Raw genomic sequence first — 27,580 nt, forward strand, 5'->3', positions numbered from 1 at the left:
TTAAGCTAATAATGGCTTCATAAATCACTTTCTGAAACACATATTAAATACAGATGAATAACTCATGAACTAACTCAAATAAACTAGATTAATTTAAAACCAGAATTAACATGGCAGAAGTTGCCTATCGAACATGGAATGAACCAAGGCTATCCCCCCACAGGGATTAAAAAGTAGCCTACTCCATGTGTACAGTGAAGTATACTGCTGTATATTTAATGTTGTTGGCCTATTTTTCTAATAGAGGTCCCGAACGTTTTGTTCAGAGAGATGGCATCATGGATTCTAGCAAACACATAAAAAAAATCAAACCTTACCAACTCTACTAGAAATCTTACAATGGGACCTGGGAGACCTGGATAGATTGTGTAAAGAATAATGGTCTCTTGTTAGGTGTTTTCCAAACTCATCAGCCATTATAGAAGAAGAGCGGTTACCTTGGCAAAAGAAGGTTGCAAAAGTATTAAATGAAAGTGTGGCATTGAATTTAGCCAGTGTGTAAAAAAAAAAAAAAAAAAAAAAAAATCATAATCAAATTTACTTTTAGGGTTTTGTATGCGTTTATTTTATTTATATATATATATATATAAATCAAAATGATTAACAGTGCAGATATATATATATAGGCTTTTTTCATCATATTTACAAAGGGTGCAAATACTTTTGATATAGACTAAAAACACAATGTTAATCTGAAGTTAAACCTGCCTCCCGGTAGGTTTAATTTAAACCTCAATTTAGTAGCTCTAGTCTTCCTTCGGGAAATCATTAAATTCTAGACTAGATTAAAGTACAAGACTATTTAAAACCATGACAGAAAGCAGATTTCTGTTAATCTGGTTTAAAGGGCCATTTTAGTTTAGGACTAAGCTTAATCTCGGTCCTGGAAAACTGCCCCGTTGTGTCCTACATCTGACTCTTCATATTACAGACTCCAGTGGATTATGTCAGCAGGTGTAGAGATGGAAAATAAATAGGTCATTTCCACCATGTGACTGACTTAAATATTTCAAGAGTTTAGTCATCTTCCATCTGCACTATCACTCTTCACATTAGAAATGGGTTTCCTTTATGCACGAGTCAGGACCTTTCTGGCCAGAAAATCCTCAGAGTCAAATAAGTCATATTTGGTTTGTCTTTAAATGACTATCAAGGGCCGTACATTCTGGGTGATGTACTGTTTGACCAGACACGTTTTTTTTCTCTCACCTTTCTCTTTTATAGAACAGCAATCTCAAAGATTGATTGATTGATTTCTTTTTCAGTCGCAGGTGTAAGTACATGTCACTTGCGCCAAATTATCTTTCACATTATCTTCCGGAATGATTTCGGATGTTATCTTGAAGGCGGCCGTAAAAATCAGTCATCACAAAGTGACTCATCTACCAAGCACAATAAATAGCTAACATATTACAGGAAAGAACACAATGAAAATAGGCAGAATCAATTGCAATTCATTTATTTGTCTTCAAACCAAGATGAAGTGGGGGTGTTTTCAAAATGAGCACAGTGATTAAAACAATAACAATAAAAAAAATGTAATTAAATAAACCCAGAGCTGACAGGTCTCCTGTCTCTCACTTCCTTCAGTGTTTGTGGGCTGAACAGTAGGGTGACAGATAAAGTGTACACTTTATGTGTGGGTGTCACAGCCAGGCCAACAAATTAAGCTTTTTACGGAGCAGCCAGCACAAAGCAGCTATAGAAAGTGAGTGCCTAAGTCAAGCCAAGTATCCTCCTTTATTTGAATTTGGATGTAGGACCGTCCTACGGGTGAGGATTTTTCTAAGCTGGACTCAATATTGCACTCCCCAAAGATTAAGATAACTAGAGAAAATAACATGGCTCCACAAAAAAAAAAAAAAAAAAAACCCCACCCACACTCCTGACAAGACACTAATTATGGAGAATAAATGCAGCTGACATATTTAAAACCTAGGCTAACCCTAAATTAAAAGATTTCAAAGGGGGCAATTGCTGCATTGGAGAGGAACTTCTTAAAAATGATGGCGCAAAAACACTTCAGAGTTGTTTCTGTAACAAAATTGGCTGTTGTGTGTGGAAATTATAACAAAAAGAAAAAAAATAAGATAGATAAAAGATACATGCCAAACAATAAAGGCCTAAAAAAAAAAATCAACATTGACAGCAAATGTAAATCTTTTCATCATGGTTCAAAGTACTCGTTCTGAAATAACACAAAATAAAAAGTCATCAAAGGATTGGAAATTTGGGAAATCAGGGGAACTGGTGTATATTCTTGCCCATGACTGTTAACGCTGGTTAAGGAACCAGGTTGTGGGCTCATCTGTGTGCTTTGACCCTTCTCATTGATACTGCTGGTGAATCCATAGATTAGCTATCATTCATTACATCCCTGTGATCGATTAGCCATGATTCATTTGATAAAATCACCACAATTATAACCCACAGCTTTTGCTCCCCTTTACCCTGGTTCAACTTCCCACAGTTGTTTTGAAGGACTGACAGAATTGACGCATTACTGGACACAGCAGTTGGGACCGTTGGGATCCTTGAACCGCAGACGCATCTTGGGTCTGTATTTTTCAAGGTAAAGAAGCTGTTTGGAGTTGAAGGCTCCACGTCTCTTCCTTAAAAAAAAAAAAAAAAAAATCTATTAGTGCAGTTTAAATCCGCGAAAAGCTGGAATATATTTCTTTTTATATGATTTATGTGCTAATTTTGAAGGAGTAAATGCTAGTTGCAGGTAGTCTGCAAATGTTGGGAAATTTGAGTTGACAGATCATGCAGAGAATGAGGGGCACATATTTATTAATCTAATAGCTAATAGTCTAATAGCAGCGAGGTATGTATTTCTGTGTATGTTTATGTTCAGAACTACTTCAGAAAGTTTAGTGTATGATGTCCAGTTTTTTATTCTAACCATCTGCAAGTTGTCAAACGTATGATGTCTGGTTTTTAAAATCTGTTCAGATTTAAAAAAGGTGTGTAGTGTATTCCAATCTTAAAACAGAAGTTAGATTGTCAAATGTATATCAATGAGAAAACATACAAAATACTTACTGTCTAATAAACTGCACCGCATCTTCATACTTCATCCCACACTCAATTAAGGCTAAAGCCACCAGTACAGGTGCTCTATGAAAACAAGATAAAACAGATTCAATACAATGCAAGTTTTCAGTGAACAAACTTACAGCTTGATGAAAAAACAAAAAAATAAATATAAAATAAATAAAAAAATTATAAAAACGTTTTTTATAAAAATATGTATATTTTTTAAAAGGTCATTCATTCTTCCACCTGCATCAACAATGATCAAATCAGTGTCCCATCTTTGGGAGCTCCTAAACAAGTTTGCTTGTGTTCAGAGAAAACTGTATTCTGAGCTGCTTGTTTATGTAAAGAGGTCAAGAGCTGAGAAGGCAGTCTGTAGTTGAGTTCACACACACACACACACACCCTCTCTAAAAAATGCAGAACAAACAACAACAACAACAAAAAACACTTCTGCGCTTGGAGAGCAGAATGACCACAGGCTCGTTTAAATGGTGCTGCTGTTTTTTTGTTTGTTTGTTTTTTCGCTAAAGGAACTGGTGTAAACTGAGCTCAGGAAAATGAATGCAAGAGTACAGAGTACACTGTACTGCCCACAATGTTGGTTACACCAAACTAACACAAGCGAAGTCACAGACCTTTACCTTCTCAAGTTTAGACTGGTTACTGTTTTGTGTGTGTGTGTGTGTGTGTATCAGCAGGTGTATACAGAGGTGAAAGAGGCTGAGAGTTTGAGAACACAAGTGGAGCTCATATGCAGGTTACTTTTTGCACAACCACACAGTTTCGACTGGTCATGGGTCGCTTGAGCAACTAATGGACTCAACTATCTTAACTAGAAGTCCAGTATAATGAGGCAGGTTTCGGATTCACCTGACTTGGAGTAAGCCTTTACATAAGCTGCTTGGTAACTTTACCATCATGAGAATCCATTACATGATAAAAAAAAAAAAAACATTCAAATACAAAACTTTCATTTTCAATAATATTTCAAAATGTTACTGTTAAAGTTATTTCAAGATGATACATATGTCCTATCATTAGAGCTAATAAAGGAGGGACTAACACTTGCTCAAATCTCTCAAGAAGCACATTGACAACTAAAACACTAACCGGCCCAACCCTGCAACACAGTGAACAGCAATGCAGCATTTTGGCTCCTCTCTGAACTTAGTCTTCAGCAGGTTTAACCAATCATCTACAATCTGGGTTGGGGGCGGAGCTCCGTCATCAAAGGGCCAGTCCTGCAGCAGTGAAAAAAAACAACAACAACATAAACTCACAAACAGCAATTTAATGTCTTGTGTATTGCTCAGAGCACTAGAGAGAACATTTTCAAAGTAAAACAGCTGAAGAACTTGAAATGTTTCACACTAGGCCTTGCAGAAATTGCCTGTGGAGCAAGGCATTGTGGGAGAGCAGAACATTCTCATGAACTGTTTTTGGGCAGAAGGCCACAGAGATCTGGCCTCTTCCCAGACAAACCACACAACTAGCGAAACAGGGTTAAGAGGAGAAGAGAGAAATATGAGGAGACAAAACAGGAGAGGACAGACCAAGGAGAATAAGATATAATGTGAAGCCGGAAACAGGATCAATAAGGAGAGCCATCAGGAGGAGTGAAGAATACAGAGGAGTTCATGATGGATCGTGTTCACCAAAACGACGTGAAGTCTAATGTCATCCTAATGGAGTATAGTAGTTTTCTGGTAAATCCATTTGCATCACTAAACACAGCTCAGGACAACATTAATTATCAACCGTTTCTTGTAGTTATCGCAGTCTGCTTTGCATTTCCTCTTCAAATATCCCTAGATCTGAGCGTGTGAGAAGATTGGTGGTGCTTGGGAACACTGAAGAGAAAGCGTGTGTGGGCGAGTATGACAGACAATGGAAACGTACTGGCTGGCAGCTCCATGTCTACGCAGCTGTCTGGACCGCCGTGCTTCTACTGACCCGAAGACAACTTCAGCTCACAGCAGTCTCTCACTTTCTATGCTACTCAAACATGCAAACCATAGTTCCAAGGTGCACTGTATTGAACAGTAGATATATAAATCTTCACTCGGGTATAGGGTTACTGCAGTTAGACAGATGCCATGACTGTAACCACCCTAACATGACAGTACATTTTTAACTACTCAGTACCTTCTCTTTAAGGAAGTAAGGATATTGTTCCCCTTCTAACACCTTTCCTTCCTTATAATGTCCAAATAATAATCTGCAGGTCATGGAAAATGATCAAATGCATAAAAGGGAACAAAGTCATGGGCTGAAATTTCCTCTTTTAAATGTGAAACTTGGGTTTGCCTAAATCTCCAGATATAGTGGCGGTAAATATATCTTTTGTTTACCAAACTAGCATGTAGAGTAACAGGTGAGCAGAGAGGGTAAATAAACTGTCAGGCCTATCTAGGCTTTTCCAGAAGGGTCAGAACAATAATTTTGAGTATAAATAAAGACATAACACGCAGAGTACGTTTTTTTCCCACAGGTCACTAAGGAGATGTCTTTGTTACAAACACACCCGCATACAGCACTTGTTGGTGACATCAGAAGAGCTATGGGTGAAACGACTTGCATGATCTGAAGAGGAAAAGGAGCATGTTTGAGATTTTGCTTGTTCAGTTCCCCTTTTGAGATCAGATCACAGAAAAGACCACTGCAAATGGGACAAAGCAATATATAAAATTTGCTGCACAGTTGATGCAACCCACAATATCATACGATACCCAATTTCATGGGAAAAATTTTAAGAAGCTGAAGCATGAATTTTTTTGCAATGTGACAACAGTGTCATATACTTCAGAAATGCTTCTCCCATGCTGACTGGATGTTCAAGAAACATTTATTATTATTATTAATGCTGAAAACAGTTGTACTGCTTCATATTTTTGTGAAAACTGTGACTGGGTTCTTTGATAAATAAAAAGTTTAAAATAACAACAATAATGTTTTACTATAAATTTGTATGAATTTACTAGTGAAAATAAATGTATTTAAAAATAAACTTTTGAACTGTAGTGTATAAGAGTTCAATATTTACCATTTAAACATGTAAAGAATAAAAGGCACAATAAACAGTAAAAAACGGCTTAACAATAAGTATGGCCTGGGGCCAGTGTGGGAGTTTTGAACTAGCTGAAAAAACGATTAGTTGCCCTTTTATGCTAGTAAATTACTACCAATGGGAGTTCCCAAGAGTGCAGCACAGGCATACATGTGCCTTTTTATCAACCAAGGGCAGCTGATCTTGCAGAAAAGCACTGTGTCATTGAGTGTGGAAAATTAGTGCCTTTCTTTCCTTCCCCCCCCCCCCACTAAACACTGTTCACCTCAATTAGATTTACTCACCAGGACCTGTATGCCCTCCTTCTCCACTGGTGCTTTGTCATAGGTGGCTTCACATACTCTTACCAGTGTGTTCACCCCAAACTTCTTCAGCTCCTAAGGACAGAGGAGGCAGAGTGAAACGCGTGAAAGAGAATATTTGGGTTTCCCCTTTCAAGCTCATTCACAAAAAGAGCATCTAGATGGCTCTCTTACCTCAGTGAACTTGTTGAGAGTGGAGTTGGTGGGGTTGTGTGTGATGAGGAATCTCATGCAGTCATAGGAAATCTCAACAGCGGCAGGGCGGTTCATGTTGGCAAGACGTCTTTAAAACAATTACAATGAAGTACTTATAATTCCTGTTCCTTTGTTTCTTTAAAAAAAAATCTTTGGCTCAGTTTTCAGCAGTATGAAAAAATAAATAGACAAAAAAAATATATATATATATTGGGTGAAATGGAGGGTGGACACTAGACTACTAGAAGTACAAACTAAAGTCAAAAGGAGGGTGATCTAGTCCACAATGTTCAAAGGATGCATAAAAAAAGGGATGAGAAACTTGAAAGGAAAACTAAAGAAAAAGGAGACTATCCCTCAGTCATCCAATTGAGACAATTGAGATTACCCCATTCAGGAGAAGAGTTTCTGATTGGCTACAGGGAGAAAAAGCTGTAGGGAGGAAGTGAGGCGGGTGTGTTTGAGGACTACACGGGATCACAAAAGGGTATAGAAGAGACAGACTGGGCCCAGTGTGCTGGCTGTCAGGGAGGCTTCTGGGTAGCGTAGTCCCGCGGGTGGCTAACAATTCACTTGTCCACGAAGGTAAGGTGCTGAGCCTGGCAGAACTCTCCGTAGATGGTCACAAACGCCATATATGTGTGATCCGAATCAACACAGAAATGCTGGAGAGGGAGAAAGAAGATAAAGTTAGAGCAGAACAAAAACATTGAATGAACAGTCATATAGACATCCTTTTAAAAACCCTATCAACATCTTAAGAGTTCTACTGCTCAGCTCTGAATGATGATTCATCCTTTCTCCTGCGTAAGCCAGTGACTCGTCCCATTGAGTGATAACAACAAGTCTAGGACATCATGACACCTACGTCACAATGCAGCACAAAGTACAATGTCTTGTGTATTGCAAATGCAACATTTGCCTCTCAAATGCAGTCTCTCAAATCAAAAGCTGTGCACACTCGATAAAAACAGAAGGGTAGAGCAAAAGAGAAAGCCTGACATGAAAAAAAGCACAAAAAGGACAATACAGTGAGGGCTTGTTCTTGAGTTTCTGAAAACTCAAAAGTAGTTGCAAGGATTAAAGTCAGGCAAAGCTTCAAACAGCCTCAACTGTTTCACGGTCCCACGCATCTCTACTCAACACGCCACCCCCATCCATTCTTAAAGGACACCCATCAAAGTAACCAAGTCATCTTGGCTCCCTGTTCTTCAACAGACTGAATAACCACATTAAGAAAAAAACGAAAACAAATAGGACACACAATGAGAGTCTTCACGATACGAGACTTGGACATGTCGAGACAGACACGGTTAAAAAAAAAAAAGGAACATCAGAGGATTTGGACTGTCAACAAGTTGCAATTCTCAGTAGGAAAGAGGCAGTCTCGAATGCTAGATCCAAAAGATGAAGCTAAATAGACGGCACCAAAAGGAGAATAAAGTGGCCTCTTCAAAAGAGAAAAAGCAGCAAGACTAGGAATGTGATTATCTTATCAAAAGAAGACCAAAGCTAAAAAGCTCTTTTTTTAAACCATCCCCAGGGTCCTGATGGTAAACCAATGATTCGGACAGGATAATTGAGCTGGGCAAGAAAGCACAAGCACACAAAGGAATAGGACGAGTGGAAAGAGATGCTACTGTGACGCTGAAGTGCAAATAAGACAATGACCCCGTTTACACCTGATATTTATCATCTGATCAGTCTTGGTTGAGCGGACCATAGCGTTTACATTAATATTAACATCTGTCTCTTGTGGAGTCTTTGTGATAGACAAAGTTTGGGAGTCTTTCAACTGATTTGAAAAACAAGATTAATAAGAAACAGCTCAGTGTTTGACCTGCTTCTTTATTAAACAAGGCTCCAGACTAATTCTTCCCACTTGTCGCTCTTTTGCGACCAATTTTCTGTCTGAGCACATGATTTGGTTGCTATATATATATATATATATATATTTATTTTTTTGCACTACAACATGGGATTAATCAATGCATGCATTATCATAGTTTATAGTATTTTGGAAACGAAAGTGGTTAACATTTAACCCGTTCTTTTTCATCAGTATTATCTGTGATTTTAATTGTGTGAACGGGAGTTCCTCTTTTGCGGTGTTATAAGCTGGGCTTTGGGAATTTGGGATCTTGTCATGTTTTACAAGAAAAGATAATTGTCTGTTTTGCTTAAAGGGGGGGGGGGGGGGGGGGGGGTGAAATGCTCCTTCACAACTCCAAAAAGTCGTTAGTTTTATTATATTCATAAGAGAAAGATAGTCTGTACCGATTTTTCCCGGAAAAACACGGCCGACTGGAGGCGTGACGTGTGGGCGGAGCTAAAGAATCACGAGCGCCAGAAGGCTTTTGCGTTGAAAGCGTTTGGAAGCTATGACTTTACCGTGAGGAAAAAACCAACCAAACCAAACCATGGCTAACAGTCAGATTCAGCCGTTTATTTATGATCCAGAATCAGATCCCGAGGCTGAAACTGAACGAGAGCAGCAGCAGCGACGACTCGCTTCGAACGGGGCTCGAACCCGGGTCTCGGCATGGGAGGGGACCCACTAACAAGAAGGCAGAGATATTTGAAGCAGTTTTACTCCCCGCATGCGGTTCCAACTAGAGATGTTCCGATACCCTTTTTCTCTTCCCGATACCGATTCCGATACCTGGGCTCAGGGTATCGGCCGATACCGAGTACTGATCCGATACCTGGGTGTATATCTGTATATACAGCTGTATATACTACTAGCCCTGTGTAAATTGCTAGAATTTTTTTATGGTGTGCTTCAGACAGATCCCTCAATAAAACATGAACAAATACATGGTGAACTACTGTATTTATTACAGTATTTTTATTATCTAACATGAATTTGACAGTATTATTTATTTTCTTATGCAAAAAAGAACTTCAAATGCAGCCAAAAATCTAACACCGCAAACTAAAAAAGGTATTTAAGTTTTACAATATAACTGTATAAAAAAACTGCAACAAAAAAGATCTATTAATCAGATAATCTCTTTACAACAAAACAAGTAAAAAACAAGCAACCATCTAGGCATAATTATTATTATTATAGAGACGTATTATTATTACTGTAGGCTACAACAGTAGCTTTATATATTGTCAATTTACTCATGTAAACCAAACATTTATTTTAATGGGCTGCCATGAAGATCTTTGAGTGTCTGTGTTTATGATATGACAGTATTCTCAAATGAAACGGTAAATTCTCATGAAGTGACGGTTTATGCGTTCGTGTCCTCATGACACACAGCAGAGACTACAAAACAGCGAGCTCTCGCGCATCTGTGCCAGTCACCCACAGAGATGTAGATTTTGCGGGAGTAATATTTAAATAGTATTTTGCAGTTTAATATTCACAGACACTAGTATATATTCGGCTACTGTCTGGAGCCCTGCGCTTTGACTTACACGGAAGCGACTGAACGCAGCTGCCGGTACTGAATATACTCGAGAGTCTGTAACTACCGGTACTACAGAGACATACTGCTAACCACTGATCTATAATATAGTAGCGGCTTCACTGTGTTTTGGCAGTTTAGAATGTGATGAGTGATCCAGTCATATATAGATAAGGGCTGCTAACGCGTTTTCATTTCTTCTTCGCTGCTCTAAACAGGGGTTGCTTGTGGCAACACAGCACAACTTCCTGTGTTTTCAATGCATTTTGAGCAGCGAAGAAGAACCGTGCAGCGGTTAGGCAAAGCTTGCGGTCATAACTAGGTCTTTTTTAAGAAAATGGTATCGGATCGGTATATGGGTTCATGTACTCGCCGATGCCGATGCCAGAATTTGTTGTGGTATCGGAGATATTTCCGATACTAGTATCGGAATCGGAACAACTCTAGTTCCAACACACGATCGTGGCCCTTTTCGTTGGGATTGCATCATCGTTAAGAAATAAACGATGTGCAAATCCGTCGTCAAACTGGGCCTTGTTTGTAAAACAAGCATCTTCGAAATGCAGGGAACAAACACAAACAATTGCACAACTCCGTTGATGCTCTGTAAAAATAAACTCCATTCACTGGTCCCTTAATGCTGTTTTTTTTTTTTTGGTAATCTGTGCAGGGTTGTCTTGCCCTGGCAACCAAAAACACACTTCTTTTGTGACATTTCGCGACGCTCTCGCTCTGATCAGTGAATGTCTGTGCTCTCAGTGCTCTGCTATACGGGAGCGCGCGCTCTTCCGGCAGAAGTGCCCTTAGAACCCATATAAGGAAATTCCACTCCATCTAACGTCACACAGAGCCATACTCGAAAAAAACTTTCCGAAACTTGTGACAAACCGGAAGGAGTATTTTTGGAACAGAAATACTCCTTCAAACGTACAACTTAATTTTTGAAACTTTGTCCATGTTTAGCATGGGAATCCAACTCTTTAACAGTGTAAAAAACTCAGTATGCATGAAATAGCATTTCACCCCCCCTTTAAATACACCTTTTCACTTTTTAAGACTAAAACAAAAGATGGATTCGTTGTTATTCTTAATTTAAAAGCACAACAATAAAAAACTAAGATACAATGACAAACTAGCTTACAAAACGTTTATAAACAAAAACAAATAAGATGAGGCATGACACACAACGCATGCTGTACCGACTAATAAATTACAGAAGGTTTAGCAAACAATGAGGAATCAAAATAATAATAATTAAAAGAGCCTCCTCTGGTTGAAGAAGCGGTCTTTTACTGTACTTTAGCTTGAAAACCATCCATTGTTTCCTCAGTGTGTGTGTCATCTTTGCTGCGCACACCTTCACAGTCCTGCCGATGAATCAAACATAAACCAGGCTCTACAATCGAAGCGCTGTGCAGCTCAAATTAGTAGTGCGGTTTTATTAAGCTTTTCAGTTTCGTTACCATTTGATGTTTCTCATATGCAACAAATGACAGTGCTTATGAGTTGAACAATGCAGAGGTCGCAAAATAGGCAGAAAAAAAATAGTTGCAAAATGTGACCATTTGGTTGCAGTCTGGAGTCCTGTTAAATGCTGATATTTTTAGACGAACAGTTTTCAACACTGATCTCCAAAAGGCATGTAAAAACCAAGTGTAAGCAATGCACATAAAAGTTCTATAAGAAGCCATGCAGTCAGGGATGCAGCTGTGTGATACAGCGTTCCTATCAAGGCCCTACTTCCTCCTCTTGCTCTACTTTTACCAGAAACACATGCAAATCAAACCACATTCGCAAGCCACTCCTGTAAATACTACTACAAGAACAGATGGGGGGAAAAAAATGAGTGCAAAGTAACAGACGGTGAGACAGAAAGAAAATAAAAGGCAGATAGGCAGAAAAAAAAACAAGTTTTGCTTACAAAGCACTAGGGGCTTTCTGCCATTCATTTCTCTTAGTAATCGCATAGCCAGCACTAACACACTACTCAATCTTCTCTCACAAGACCTATCTAGTGTTTAGAAGTCACACGTTTAAACTAGGCAGAACTGGAACTGTCCGGTAATACATTCAGTTTCTCTTTAACACCAGAGGCGAGCCAGTGTGAAGCCTCTGCTGTGTCACACGTACACCCTGCTCAGTTCCCCTGCCGCTTATACAAACACTCACACACATCAGCTGCCTTGTGCATGAACGAATAGAGCACTGGAAAAAAGGAAGACTTCTCAGAAATAGGGGTGGGCGATATCTCGATATTTAAAATATATCGAGATATTTTTTAAACACAATATGGATTTTGACATATCGTATATATCGATATATTGTTTATATTCTGATTCCGCCACTTTGCTTGTTTGCCTTCCCTGTGCTGTGCTCGCCCCCGCTCGCTCGCCCCCCGCCTCCTTGCTTTTGTCCCCTGTCACCTCGCGTGTAAAGAACTAGTCAAAAAAAAAAAAAAAAGACAACTGGCTCCATTATATGGAGATACTTCAGTTTTAAGGCGTAGGGCGAACGGCAGGCAGATGTCTACTGTAGGGCCCAATGAAACGCGGACGGAATCGCGGAATCCAGTCATAAAAATGGGATTTACAGTTTAACGCGGAATGTCACGGAATTGGTCAAATTTTAAATGAATTAATCAAAAGTCGGTCATGCACTTACATCAAATCGCGAAATGGACTAATATCTGCAAATATTAACCCGGAAAAGTCTATTTAAATATGAATCCTGCATGTTCTGCGTGTCTGTGTCAACGAATGGAGCAGAAGCGCGTCTTCATTCAGTAAACACGGAAGCTCGCATAACGCTCGCGCTGATTTCATTGTCTTTCCTCTCTCTAAATAAAGACGTGAACACATGAGGAACATCTCCAGAACTGCACTGAGAGTCACTTCATGAGCATCTGACCGTTTGATTTGAGTAAGACTAGCTCATATCACAATCATAGACTGTGGTATCACATACACAGAACTGTAAAGGTAAACCCGTCAAAATAAAAGTATTTGACAGAAATCTATTACTATTGTACAGCAGAATGTAGATAGCCCACTACTACTACTATTAAAATGAAACGAACATAATTTTATAAGGAATAATCACACAACATTTCTCCCATGTTTTATTTTTAATAGTAAATCCCCTTTGTTTACCAAAAAATAAAGTTTGCTTAATTTTAAATAATTAAAAGATAAATTAAATGAATGTTTTATGCCTTCATTTGATAATCAGAAAAATGTAAATACACAGAATTTCTGAAGGGAAAAAAACATTTCACATAAGGCTATTTTAAGAATTGTTTTTAACTAATTAAGTTGTTTTTATGCATTTAAATAATTGCACATGCTAAAACACAGAATTAGGTAACAATAAAACATATGGTGAAGAAAAAAATCAAATGTTTCATAGGCCCCTTAACATGTAATATTTGCCATATTTGTTTTTGCAGTAGTTTTTTGGGGGTTATTTTTCCTGTAAAGATATCGAGATATATATCGTATATCGAGATATAGCAAAATATATCGAGATATATTTTTTGCTCCATATCGCCCAGCCCTACTCAGAAATGACAGTTTCATGTTGCCCACTGTTTTGTGAAATACTGCTTCTTGTTATCTGGGTCATCTAGGTCACTGGGTACAGAGCTCTGTCTGTCTGTCTGTCTGTCTGTCTCTGCCATGCCTTACTCCATCTGAGCCCTCTTTCCCTCGACCCTATCCAGCTGGGAATGTCTGAAAGGCCATATGGCTGCTCTTTTCATAATCTAGGAGTGTCATGTACACAATGATAATGAGCGCTCTATCTGAGAACACAGCAGCCCAAACAGGTGATAGAAGCGGTACGGACTGTTTTACGTAGTGTGACTGAGCAAATCCCATATTGTAAGAGCAGAAGTGAGGATCTTAATCTAACTGAATCGCATTTAGCTAAAAAAAAAAAAAAAATTATTTACAGGAACTGTTGCACGAAATTGTGACTTATGTTGTGATATAAACCCTAAGGTAATAGGGGTCTAATGAGTGTGAATGTGCACATACTGTATAACTTAACTATTTATGGCTTTTTAAAAAAAAAGCAGCTAGGGATCGCAAAAAACATCTAAAAGCAGCACCTGAGCATGCTAACCCAGCCAGTGAAACCGATTACGGGGCTTTAGAAAGGTTTATATGCCAACAGCAAAGCACTGATCCTTTTCAGATCCCTCTGATTTGAGTAACAAATTCAGCTGGGACATTGGAGCTGTTTTCGTTCTTCATGATAATTTTAGTCTGAAACCTGCTGTAGATATGGGCCAAAAGGTCTGTGTATGAATGCACATAACACCGCATGTAAGAACACAGAACTAGGCAATGATTAAAGCAACAAACTGACTCACTTATGAGAAATGAATCTGAAAAAAAAAAACTGAAAAATACAGCGATACATATGCTACCTTCATTTATTTGACTGGTTATTTATTTCTACTTCTTGTAGCACTCTTTTCTTTCTTTTTTCTAGAGTACAGTCTGAGCTGCTGACCAAAAGCTGGACCTGTATCAGAGTCAGTTGCAAGGCTCTCTCCTTCAGAGCTGTCAGAGTATGACTCTGTGAGATCACAGGCCTTGGGCTGAGGGACAGAGAGAGAGATGCAGAGAAAACCAAAGATAAGAACTGTGCCAGCTCATGCTTTGCACAAACCTCTGGCTGGCTATATCACACACTAGGGTTATATTAACAAGTTACAGCAACTGCATGTAGCCTTCAAGTATATCTCAAATAAATAAACATTGCATCACATTTTTTTCCAGTAATTATTCAGACAAATTATATAAATAATACTACAACATCTAACAACCGTACTATCAAATACACTAAGAAACATTGAGAAACTGGAGAAATTTCATTAAAATGATCAAAAGAGGCCGTAAAGATTGTTACAAAAGTTTTGTGTGGTTCTTTTGAGTTTTCTATCCATAAAAAAATAAAAATAAAAAATAAATTGTGGAAACCATGAAACATTACAACAGCACTGTTTTCCACATTGATGGTAACCAATGTTTCTTAAGCACCTAATCACCCTGGAAATCAGATTGGAGTAATGACTGCTAGAAATTCAGCTTTGACATAACAGGAATGAACCACATTTTTAAATATTAAAATAGAATCATTATTTTAAATTGTAATATTATTTCATGATAGTGTTTTTACTGGATTTCTGGTCAAATAAATGCAGCCCCATGCTTTTCAGACTTCCTGCAACAGAGACAGTGTCATGTTCAACTAAGCATCTCATCAAGACATAATTGACACATACACATGTACTCCACCCAGCTGAGAGCACCCATGAATCGACAATTCACAGAAAAACTCCCCCGACTGACGCATGCTATTCCCAAAAAACACAGAACGGATGCATGCGAGCACAAGGAAAATGCCCCTCAGGTGACAAGGATTCCCTGGAGATTTACCATCGATTGCTACTTCAGTCTGCTTGCCAGTAAGGTGAACATGAGCATACTGATCATCTGTGACTCCTGCACGAGAACATGAGAATGTGTAAGTGTTGACACTTGCCACTCTTCACCACAAATGTGCAAAAGTTTCACTTGTCATTTCAGTCTCACTAGAACTTCCGCAGCTTCAAACATGCACCGCTGTTACACACTCTCTACTTATTTTTAGGCATGGAAATATTGTATTCAAATATTTTGGCTCATCAAAAAAATTCAATTAGAATAATCACATTAATATAATTAGAATAATGTTATTTATTGAAAGATGTTATTTTTTAATAATCAAGTGTGTGTCACCATTTCTGAACTGAACATTTGTGCACAACCCTATTCCTTTTCCACAACAAAGTATGCGGAAGATAACAAGCAGTGAGGGAGTAAAGTGTGAGGATACACCTGCTCAGGCCTGCATGATTTGTTGGTGTGACCATGCTGTACTGACTCAGTGGAGGCCACATAGTAACAAAGGTCAGTGGCAACTCAAAAAGCAAGAGCAAAAACATCAATGCTCCATCTAGATAAAAGAAGATAAGAGCAAGTTCATCCTAAGCAAGATGGCAAAGAGGGCATTAAGCAAATACCACAAGCAGTAAACTTAACCCCAGCTCCAGAAATGTTCATACGCAGTCACGCAGGTTTCCACAGGCTATGCCACAAGCAATAACATCATAACAGCTGCCAAGATGCTTTAATTAAAATGGTATGACGTGTAATAGAAAAAACAAGTTGGATCATGTTGGGCCACCACAAATGCACACCTGAGAATGTAAGTACACATTCCTTAACTGAATATTGTAATATGCAAAAAGCTTTGAATTAAATTCCCTGAATTGAAACCACCAATGAGTTTCACACAGCTTTGTTTGCTGCATTCCAGGACATTACAGATGAAAAAGGTGGGTCTATTGACACTCTTATGAGATCAGAAAAAGAGGTTTGGCTGTGCAGGTGTAACTAGTGCTGGCACTGCCATAAAGAAATTCACATTGTTTAACAAGTAGTAAAAACTGAATGTTGTTCGGCTGATAACATACAGGTAGGGCTGAGCAGTACATTGAATATTCACAATAATATTCCCAGGAATATAAAACTGAGCAACAATGAATATGCTGTTGACCCAAATGCACCTTTTAGTTGGCTATTACGTTTCCGGGAAAAAAATTGTTGTGCCATTTTTTTATGTTAAAATGTTCTGCTAAAATATATTTGGATTTAGTGTTGTCACGATACCAAAATTATTGTTTAGATACCGAGACATAGTCAAGAATTGCGATTTCGATACTTTTGATACTTTTCCTGAAAAAGGAAAATACACTCTCAAATATCATTGCTGTGCTTTATATTAAAACCAGGACAACATTCTAATCATATAACACACTAATAAATTAACTTCTGAACAGCAGATATATTAAACATTTGAACAAAATATGATATATCAAAATATAAAAAATAAATTAGAGCAATGACATTTAAGGTAAAGAAAGAATAAATTTAGCAGCATTATCTCAGTTATCATAAGAAACATAAGAGTAATAAATTTATCTTGATTCTGAACTTTGAATAAAAATATGAACTGCGATTGTATTAAACAATGTTTCTGAACTCAGAAGATTAAATGCCAAAAGATAAATATCAACTTAAGCAATGGCATTCAAGTAAAAAACAAAACAAAAAAAACATAAAATTTAGAAGCAATATCTCAGATATTGTACGTCATTCTGTCAGTTGTGCAACCTTTTCTTTCAGTGGAGAAAACTCAGCCAGTGAGCTTTAGTGAGCGTCATCTTTTTCTACCAGTCGTGGATCGGCGGCCACAGTATCACTTGTGCTCGCACATGAAGCTAGTGATGCGCGGATCGGGTCTTTTTCCAACCAGCGGGTCCCGCTTTTATGAAATTATTTGGCCCGCCCCTGCCCGCAAATAAAGTAACATTTCTTTACCCACCCCGACCCTCGCTTCACGGAAGATACGTTTCTACTTGGACCTTCGTATTGTAACCTTATCAAAGAACCTAATAAAATATGAAAATATATATTCCAAATATTTCTCGTTCACTGAAGTTCCTCCCTCCACAGCAGTGCGCGAGCAAGGCGCTATTATCAGCGCATGCGCAAATTGTTAACAGCTCTGTGAACTGTTTCATCCTGTCAGAGTTACTCAAGATGTGACGGAGCATGTGATTTGTTGAATGTAATGAACCCATACGCCCTTCACTGAATGAGATCGAGAGATCTTCTCATTCGTGAACGACTAGAAGGAACTGATACATCTCGTTTATGAACGAAATGAATGCGTATACAGGGTCAGTGAGCCAAGCATGTAAATCTCGATCAGCAATCAGCAGATACAAAGTGCAGTTATTGGGGCTGTGCAGTTATGCTCGTTTTCATATTTTGCATACAGAACACGTTAACTCCACATTTAATCCCCGATTAATGTGAATATTATATATGAAACCTCGTGCTTTGTTCATCTGAACAACTTATTTAAACTATTTAATGCTATTATGCACACATTTTTAGTAAAGCCAAATCAGTTTAGTAAAGCCCCTAATGCAGCCATCTCGCTGTAGTGCTTTTTTGCTGCGTGCATGAGGAGAAAAAAAACACAGACGTCCATAGGGAGGCACTGAAAGCGTGCGTTGCACACACCATCATGAAATATGTCTCTTACAAATCTGGAACGCAGTCATTCTTTGAAGTATCGATACTAATAAATTTAGGAATCGTGACGTTTTTAATTTCCGAGAATCGCGATACTTTTGAAGTATCGGTGCACGGTGCAACACTATTTGGATATAGTTATTGCGGTTTATTAAGTTTTGTTTCAATGTAGAATCACTGAATATTAATGAAGCATTGGTGAAAAGAAGAAAACCTCTGAGAAAAAATAATTCTACTGCAGGGTTTCCCACACATTGATTTATTTGTGGCGGGTCGCCACAATATCAAAATTGACTGCCACAAATAGATTTAGCAAAAGGCTTTAACTTCATTAGCCGCGTTTCCACTGTCAGGTGCCAGGGCCAGTCGCGTTTACACTGTCACTTCCGGTGCTTGATCGTGCCTTGTCGGGGCTAACTTTTTTTTTTTTTTTTTTTTAAATCGGTATCGGAATCAGCCATGAAAAATCATGATCGTGCATCCCTAGAATTAAGAAACATTAATAATCCTGTTTCATGACAGGATAACACAGTGTGAGAATAAATGGCCCATCTCCCCAGGTGTTTTTTAAGTTGCTAAGAGGAAATGTCAAAGTAGCTCACTTTCAAATAATTAACATGTCTGAACCACACCATGTAGAAAATAACAAAAGACAAAGGACATAAAATAACCAATGGACCATAGGGGTCCATAAATAACACTTCCAGTTCAGAATACAACACACGTTATGCTATAAAGGCCAGAAATAAAAATCTGTATGAATCATACTTAGTGGCCTATAAATACACCCGAGGTAAACCCTGAATGCCACACAGATACTCGAGGCCTGTCTGTCTGCTGAAGAATGCTGGAGAAGGGCTCATTAAATTATAGTTTCATTTCCTCACCATGGATAAATGCTTTGCATTTATGCATAATTATAATATGGCATTGAAGTTCAGCCAGCTAACAATGACAAAAACAACTCCTTTTTCATTGAAATGTAATTTATCATGCTTGATAAATTGTTTTAAATTTGTTTTAAAAGTTTGATAATTAGTATATAAAAAAATCCAGGTATTAAAAAGTTATTTTGAAAACGGCCAAAACAGTGGTTGTTCAATAAATTAATTTATTTTTATTTTTTAATATGCAGGCCTTTTGGAATATCCTATCAGGATCTGGTTAACTGAACTACAAAAATACTCTATAATTGATTATGAAAAGTGTTATGTAAACTATAAACAGTAGATACAGATATATAGTAAATAATCTACACTACAACGGTTTTGTCTAAACCAATTTATAAAGGGTCAAAAAAGTTGTAAGGTACCATGGTAGAGCTGCACGATTAATCGTTAAAAGATCGCAATCTTGATTCAGACACGCTCTCGATCTAATTTCTAAATGACAATGATTACCTGAGTCTATTAAGCCTTTGACAAAGTCTTACCGGATCGTTAAAAACCATGTTCGCACTGGATTGTATGCAATTTATGTGTCGATGAATGAATTTTTCATTCAAGAGAATCGTTCAAAAACGCTGATTCATCCATTAATGAAACAAGTGAAGTAGGTTTTTGAGTGAGTCGTTGAACCATTTAAAATTGGGGTATTAAATATATTATATATACAAACCTGCATTTATTTGATCCAAAGTACATCAAAAACAGTAAAGTTGTAAAATATTTTTACAATTTAAAACAACTGCTTTCTACCTGAATTTATTTTAAAATGTAATTTATTCCTGTGATGCAAAGTGGAATTTTCAGCATCATTATTCAATGTCACATGATCCTTCAGAAACTATTTGAATATTCTGATTTGATATATTGAAAAAATTAAGTTTGCTTTAGGAGGCTCCACTGACAGATTTTTAAAAAATTGGGGTCCTCTGCTTGACTTTGTCAAAAATACACCACTTATCTTTACTGACTTATAAAATGTATTTTTTATTTTCTGTGTAGTCTCTTGTTCATTTTTTTTTTTTGACTTATTTAATTCTGTATAATTGTCCATTTTTATTTATTTATTGAAAATGTACTCAAGTTTTATTCTCCTCCTTTGGGGTGGGTGGGGTTTGGGTTTACTGAGGGTTGTGACTGTTCGTGTTTGTGTCCACCCTTAGTAGTTGTTATTAGAAAAATGGAATGTATACAGTATATGTATTATTAGTGCTCTTTCATTGTGTTCAGTATATTCCCAAAAAAAAAAAAAAAAAAAAAAGAATATTCTGATTTGCTGTTAAAAATTTTTTTTATTTTTATCATTGCAAATTAAAAGTATTAATTTATATACTTGTGATAATGATAATAGTAGTAATAATAATAAAAATAAATATTTCTTGAGCAGCAAATCAGCATATCAGAATGATTTCTAAAAGATCATGTGCTGTATTTTGGATAAAATAAATGTAGGCTTGGTAGGCAGAAGAGAATTACTATAAAAAAATCTTACCGTTCAAAAACGTTTGGACTGGTAGCCTAGTGTATATTAAAATGTTTAATAATTCATTCAGATTAAATAGACACTTTTAAATAGACTGCAGCAATAATATTTTGTAACACACTATTTTATTTAGTTCAGAATCGTGGGAGAATCGTGATCTCTATAGAAGACAAAAAAAAATCGTGATTCTCAATTTATCCAGAATCGTGCAGCTCTATACCATGGTTATGTTTTTTGTGTCTCTGTACACAAAAAGAAATGCTGGTTTATACACAGAATCTTATTTGTGAATTTGCACGTTGTAACAGGTATAGGAAAACTGACTGACGTGTCAACAAGACTGCACCATGCAACCACACAAATTAAACTTTGACAAAACACTGTGTGACTTTTGACTGCATCAAAGTAGTTTGATAAGCCATAATATCTTACAAATTGGATCATTTTGAGGTCAGCTCCTTGGTCCAGACACAAACAGGGGTCTTCATTTTTTGATGCCAAAAGCAGGTGGTATGAAAATGTGCATAATAATAATAATAAAAGAAACTGCAGGGTGCTGGGAAGAGAGAAATCTGCTGCCAAAGCCAGGTGCTCAGTGCAATGCTAATCTCCATCAACAGAGAAGGCAATACGGTATAGCCAGAAGCCATCATCATTCTTAAATTGTGCTTTGCCATAGTCACAATGTTCCTCAAACAGCCATTTTAAAAGGGAAATAATTAAATAAGGTAGGCTATATATGTTTAATGCACCTGCTGCTTTAATCTTCCCATTCAGATGTCAAACAATTAGATTTTAAAAAAAATGGCCATGAGATAGGAGTGATTGCAAGTTCAAATGCACCTTGAAAGCTGCCTGTGGTCAAGTTTAGAGACGCACAGAAATGACTGCTTTGGCAGAAATGTGCTTTGGTAAGCTTATGAGCAAAAACAATGTTCTTAATTAGGGGTGCTCTGATTGATCAATTACCAATCACTATCAGCCGATAATCGCTTTGGGATGTTTGATCGCTGGTCTCTATAAAGGCCGATCTAAAAAAAAAAAACGATCTCAAGCTAATGATGCATCTGCCTCGAGAGATTTGGCATGACATGCAGCGGCACTGTCACCATCTCAGTCCAGCGTGGATTAAATAATTATAATGCTGAAGGTGAGGTACAATTTATACTTCTGCAATAAATATCTTAAAGTAATTTGAAAACTTTCTGAGAGACATAATTTCACAAACAGTTTTATTATTTATTATTATTCTGTGCAATCAATTAATGGCAACTGCTCAGTCTTCTATTTGTACATTTGTAAAGTTGAAAACTCAATACAAAAAAGTAATTAAGTACCAACTTTTTGCATTTATTATCAATGTTGCAATTTTAGAATTTAGATTTTGTATTCACACATTTAAACATGTCTATAGTACATGTAGAATTTAATAAAGCAACTTAGGTTTACCCAACTCTTGTACCAGAGACATAATGAAATTGCTTTAGATTTTTATTTGCATAATACCTTAGATTTATACCAGCATTAAGAAATCAAGTTGGTACCCTTAGCCTTGACACAATGAAGTCACTTTAACAGTACAAAATGCATTTGTGTAATGACAATCATGAATTACAAATAATATTTTGAATCAACATGATTATTTTTAAGTAGTCTAACGTGAATGAAATATTTTGGTTTGGCAAGGAATAAGTCACTGAGAAAGAGAGGAAAATTATGTCAGTAGAACACATTCTGATCATGCGGGACCGATGTACACATTCAAATTCAGTAAATTCAAAGCACTTTTTTTTTTTTCAGTGTAGCAGACTCCTGTGTGAAAGCACAATGAGAGTTTGTGCCGCTTCTTCACCACTTACATACCACACATGGTCTGCATATACACTGCAAACGGAGTATGTGTGAACTTGGTGTAAAAGGCCGCCTCATATACAGCTCACGAAATCAGGCTTGCACGGAGTGTTAGCTATCGTGAGATAAATAATTTTTTTTTTTAAATGTCTAAAAAATGCCTTTAAAAAGGCCTACACTTTTTCTGCATGTGCAATTCAAGTTGCAACAATGGATGACAAAACTAATGTGCAAAATAAGGTAAAACCTAATAACCCATCAAAAACAACAACAAAAAAACAACAACGTCATCAACCACCATATTAGCGTTTTGAAGAATCACTCAATGTAGACAAGAAGCTGCTCGGTGGAAACTCCGCTAAAAAGGAGGGAACTCCTATAAATGCTTCCACAAACCTGCCCATTTCCTGCGAGTCTGATGCTAATACCACTGTGACTGTAAACCAAACAGAATGACTCAAACGACAAGGCAGACAGTTCATGTTATTCAAAACATAAATCTTGATGATTGACTGTCTTCTCAAAGGCCACATCATGCAGCTTTTATGGAAGCCATGCAGAGGGAGCAGATGTCTGTCAGGTCAGGATGAGACAGTGTTAAGCACTGTGCTCATTCATCAAGGGATAGCATAACTCCTGCTGGGCTTGCAATGCTGGCTCAAAGGCTATAACAACTCCTTCAATATTAAAGCAGACAAGCAGAAAAGACAGTGGGAGGAATGGGAGTCATGCTGTTGCCAGTTGTGTAGATGTTTTAGAAGAGCCTGCTGTGAGGCACAACTCAATCCATGTTTGTTAACAAGCTGTGAACTTCTGCTACCAGTGACATTTACCACGCTGCCCAGTAAGAGGGGCTACTGACAGCTCTGTTCATCCAAAATGCCAAACAAGCTATAAATATGGTCTAAACAGGTCTAATGCTGATCAAAAAAGCCAAGTTTGTACTTCAGTGTGTTGAAAAGTTATCATGTCTTCATATGACACAGTCTTTATATTAGTTAATAATGAGAAAGAATTCAGCGGACTTGCCAAAAAATAGGGGTGCTCCGGCTTTACTGACGAGATGCACATTAACGATCGGCCGATCGTGATCGGAGCACCCCTACCAAAAAAGCACCAGGTCTCTGGAGCAAAGCAGAATCATGCTGAAGGTCAATTTATTGTGGCAATGTTCACACAGCAGCAGAATACAATCGTACTGTATTCGAGTTCTGTATTTGAGTCATTAATACACATGCATTCACACACATTCAGGTTATTTATTTACAACCACATTCTATATCCATTCCAAACTCACAACAAACCATATTTTATGCAAAGCCCTGTGATGTAAACACAACCATACTAGGCAACTAGAGCCATGAGTATACAAGGAAGCTCACAGAAAATATCAGCTGTGCATAAGTATAGATCAGCGGTTCTTAATTCCAGTCCTCGCGTCTCCTCCTCTGCAAATTTTGTATGTTTCTCTTATGCTTCAGACTATTCAAACGTAAGTGCCCTTCGAAGTGGACATCACAGGATATTCCGCCAAGATTCCAGTTCGAAGCGAATGCATGTGTTCCATTCAAAAGTGCATTGAAGTGTGCGAGACGTGAATTTAAATTGTATTTATTTACAGAGGTATATGATGTCACACTTGTCCGTGTGTGAAGATGTTGCAGCACAAATCCATGAATGAATGTTCCGAAGTGAAGTAAACTTCAACAGATGTCCCCTTGCTCAGGGAGTAGGGAGCAATGAACACTGTGTAGGGACCATGTCAATGGGAACACAGTTCATGCACGGAGCTTACTTCTACCAAGCTGATTATCTGAATCAAAATATGCAGAGCTGGGGGGTGCGAGGACTGGAATTGAGAACCGCTGGTATAGATAATAAAGCTGAATTCACACAAAATTCAATTTAAAGTCTAATACTTTCCCAATTTGATCTGTTCTGGAAACCAAAGTAGAGCTGCAACTAACAATTATTTTTTCGATTAGTCGACTACTCTAGATTAATTATTTATTTTAATAAAAATAATCGTTAATGTCCTTTTTTGATTAGCTAAAGAATACTTTGGATAACTTTACAAAAAAATATAAGTACAACTTCTAATATAATTTTCAACCTTTATTAATTTTCAACCAATGTGGTTGAAGTTTTTACAGTATAAAAAAATATAGAGGCAAAGAAAATAGCGCTTATTTTTAGTGCTGCAAATCGATTTATCCTTTGCTGAAATTTCCGTGTCTTCATAGAGAAAGCACGTCATGGTTGCTTAGCAATGGCAGACATCCCAGGGGTGCAACTGCCCGAGCGCTTTGGAAAAAATGAGAAAGTGGCACGACTAGCTTTTTCCATGCATTTTTAGGCGCGATATGTGAACGCCCCTAACGTGTGTTTGAAACCCACGCCAACACAGACTTACTTTATTTTTTATTTTATCCTTACTTCAGCCGCTACGGGTGAGCTTACCAATAACTTGTAATCTTTACAAGAACACGGAATCATGCAATGAGCAAGACTGCATTTATTAGACACTTACTAATATCACATCAGTTTGTACTTTTAGAATCGCCGAATCTGCTGCGGTCATTCCATCACATCTGCAGCAGAGACATGAACCAGGAAGTTGGTCACCAGATCACACAGTAACCAGTTAAACCGTAACACCGGAGAGCGCCAGGATGTTTTCCTCTGAGGTGCTGGTGCATCGCAGTTGTGCTGCCTTGGTACACCATATCGGTTTTTCAAAGGGAACAAATGGCCATTTTATTTGGCTATTACCATTCTTTTGATAACAGTGGTCTCTGTTTTTGTGATAGAATGCAACTTTCTCCATTCCCTGTATGCTATTACGCGAGATGTAAACAGTGTGACCAAAGTAACCAAAGTAAGGGCAAAACTGTAGATAGCATCTAGCATATGTATAGATCCTTCACTGAATTAAATCACTGAAACAAACAGAATGTTTACTAAGCTAAGTCAACATCTTATAGCAGCAAGCGATCATGATTTTGTGATGTGTTGTGTATTACAGGTGCATGAAACTGTAAATACTGACTGACCGTGAATATCACAATACATAGCCGGGTTATTGAACTTTTTTTTTACTAATCATTTTATAAAAACATTCAAGTGTAGATAAATAGAAAAATAAGTAAATAATGCAAATACGATTAAGACGATGTATAAACATTTCAATTATACAGAGTGAAGAACTCAATTTTTGGTATATTTTCATCACCATATCATGATATCATCTAGATTTGATTAAACACACACACACACTTCATAATGATTTAGTTGGTCCTTAAAGAAATGATCTAAATTAAATAAGAAATTATTCTATCAGAAATGTAGTTGTTATTTTAAAGTTTATTTTAATATTGTCCCAATGTAGTAAAAACACAAATTCTGTCAAACGACCAATGAAATGTCCATATAGGTACATTACGTTGATCATTTGCTGATGAAATACATTGCAGCATGATCATAACTTAGCCAACTAAATAACACCAGCATCAACATCAAACAACTAAGCCATCAGCAAAAAAAACTCATGCCAGGCAAAATATCTCACCTTATATTATGCAAAATCAGAGGATACCTCAAGCCCTAAAACATGTCCTGACTTGTTCCCACCTGGCAATGTTACAACTCCCATCAGATTCTGGCAGGAATGCCTGCATGTCCATCTCAAACGTCAAAATATGGCATAAGCCATTAACCCACTAACCAACACCTATCCTTTACAGTTTTAATTAATTACACAGGACCAGGATGAAAAAGGTGGAACATGAAACCAGGTGACTCATCAAATACTACACATGGCATCCAAGCACGCATTTTTTGGATCATGTCAGCAATTAGCATCCTTCTCGTTTAGAGAACCGGTTGAAATCAAATTCCACCTATACATCAGCGTACCTGTTCTTCAAGCATGCCATTTAAATACTATTGGCTTAGCAGCCAGTTCACTGCGCAGGTTAAGTCTAATGCTGGGTCATCAGCTTACAGTTTAACCATGTATTGGATACGGGAATGATCGAAGACACGGGTAGACTTTAAAGGGTAACCATATGCCAGAGTCACAGTTAAAATAAAGCAAACATTAATATGAAGAAACCAGTTAACGTTACATGTAACTACGTTAACCAGCAAAGTTTGTGTGACACATTTTGTGGAAACGTTACACTAAAAAGAAACAAAAATTAAGGACCCTAATCATCCACGCTTTGCATAACCACTGAAGCACTGAAATCAGGAACATTCTGGAGTGTGACGATAAAGTGATATCTGACTGAACTGACAGTTTTAACATTAACATTAGCTCGCTGGCTAACAATTCACGCTCACCCTCTCTGACCCTCACAGTCGGTCAAACGATGAAAAACGTCAAAGAAACCATTATGTTTTACATCTATATACAGAATCAAACATGTGTCTAATTTTATACTTAAGGCTCAAACGACAAATAAACTGTCTGAGTAACTACGTTAACTTCTTGACACGGTCTCTGGGTGATGATGAGACCGCTAGCAAGCAGCTAGCCAGCGCAGTCCAGGACAGACTGAGAACTCGTGCCCCTTCATTTATTGACAACGAACTCAGGAATGATCGGCAAACGGTCTCTAACCTCGCTAAAAACCGTCTAGTTGTCAAAACGAATAAATCAAGCGAGTATGGAGTTTCCGTTCAAACGTACGCGGGCAAATGGCTGCCACCCTCGCGAGCTCCTTCACCGGCTGAAGCGCGAGCTTTCACAGCTATGACGGTCAAACAGACGACTCGGATAGTCGGTATTAACGTCTTTCTGGAATATTAGAGTCGGAGACCGAGTGATAATAAGGGATACTTACAAAGAACGGGCCAACCATTGAAATCCCTTGACAATCCCCGGAGAATGTGCACGTTGAGCCGTAACCGCGGTGAGGGTGAAGTCGTGTTTGTCGTCATCTCAGTAAAAACTGAATTGAGATGAACTGAAGAGGGAGGAGTCAGGCAGTGACTGCGTCAGCATTGCGCAAGAGCCTGTTGACGTTTTACGAGGACTTTATTCTAAGAAAAAAAGACTTTATTCCAATACTTTGTGGAACACTAAATATTGTTTATTCAATCCAGTAATGTATATATATT

The 27,580-nt window shown here is 37.7% G+C and overlaps 1 protein-coding gene across 2 annotated transcripts; it reads right to left on the reverse strand.

Annotated features, from left to right (window-relative positions):
- Nucleotides 1-1,443: 1,443 nt before the first annotated feature.
- On the reverse strand, nucleotides 1,444-27,463 carry LOC127935267 (protein tyrosine phosphatase type IVA 2). Of its 2 annotated transcripts, none has more exons than XM_052532970.1 (7): nucleotides 27,304-27,463; nucleotides 6,995-7,271; nucleotides 6,586-6,694; nucleotides 6,394-6,486; nucleotides 4,153-4,283; nucleotides 3,046-3,120; nucleotides 1,444-2,612 (listed from the first exon to the last, which is right to left on the reverse strand). In XM_052532970.1, exons 2-7 carry the CDS (start codon nucleotides 6,997-6,999, stop codon nucleotides 2,501-2,503), a joined length of 525 nt encoding a protein of 174 aa, XP_052388930.1. In that variant the 5' UTR covers nucleotides 7,000-7,271; nucleotides 27,304-27,463; the 3' UTR covers nucleotides 1,444-2,500. The 2 variants fall into 2 exon arrangements, with proteins under 2 accessions (XP_052388930.1, XP_052388931.1); XM_052532971.1 differs by lacking the exon at nucleotides 27,304-27,463 and adding an exon at nucleotides 11,947-11,965.
- Between the last annotated feature and the right edge of the window lie 117 nt (nucleotides 27,464-27,580).

The sequence above is a fragment of the Carassius gibelio genome, chromosome A19 (genome assembly GCF_023724105.1).
Source record: "Carassius gibelio isolate Cgi1373 ecotype wild population from Czech Republic chromosome A19, carGib1.2-hapl.c, whole genome shotgun sequence".
Taxonomy (NCBI): Eukaryota; Metazoa; Chordata; class Actinopteri; order Cypriniformes; family Cyprinidae; genus Carassius; species Carassius gibelio.

What these genes read in the sequence shown, in the direction of transcription:
- LOC127935267 (XM_052532970.1), bottom strand. An exon ending in CTCTCAACAAGTTCACTGAG is followed by an intron (nt 6,487 to 6,585) that starts GTAAGAGAGCCA and finishes CTCTGTCCTTAG; the next exon opens with GAGCTGAAGAAGTTTGGGGT. An exon ending in AGGAGGGCATACAGGTCCTG is followed by an intron (nt 4,284 to 6,393) that starts GTGAGTAAATCT and finishes TCACTGCTGCAG; the next exon opens with GACTGGCCCTTTGATGACGG.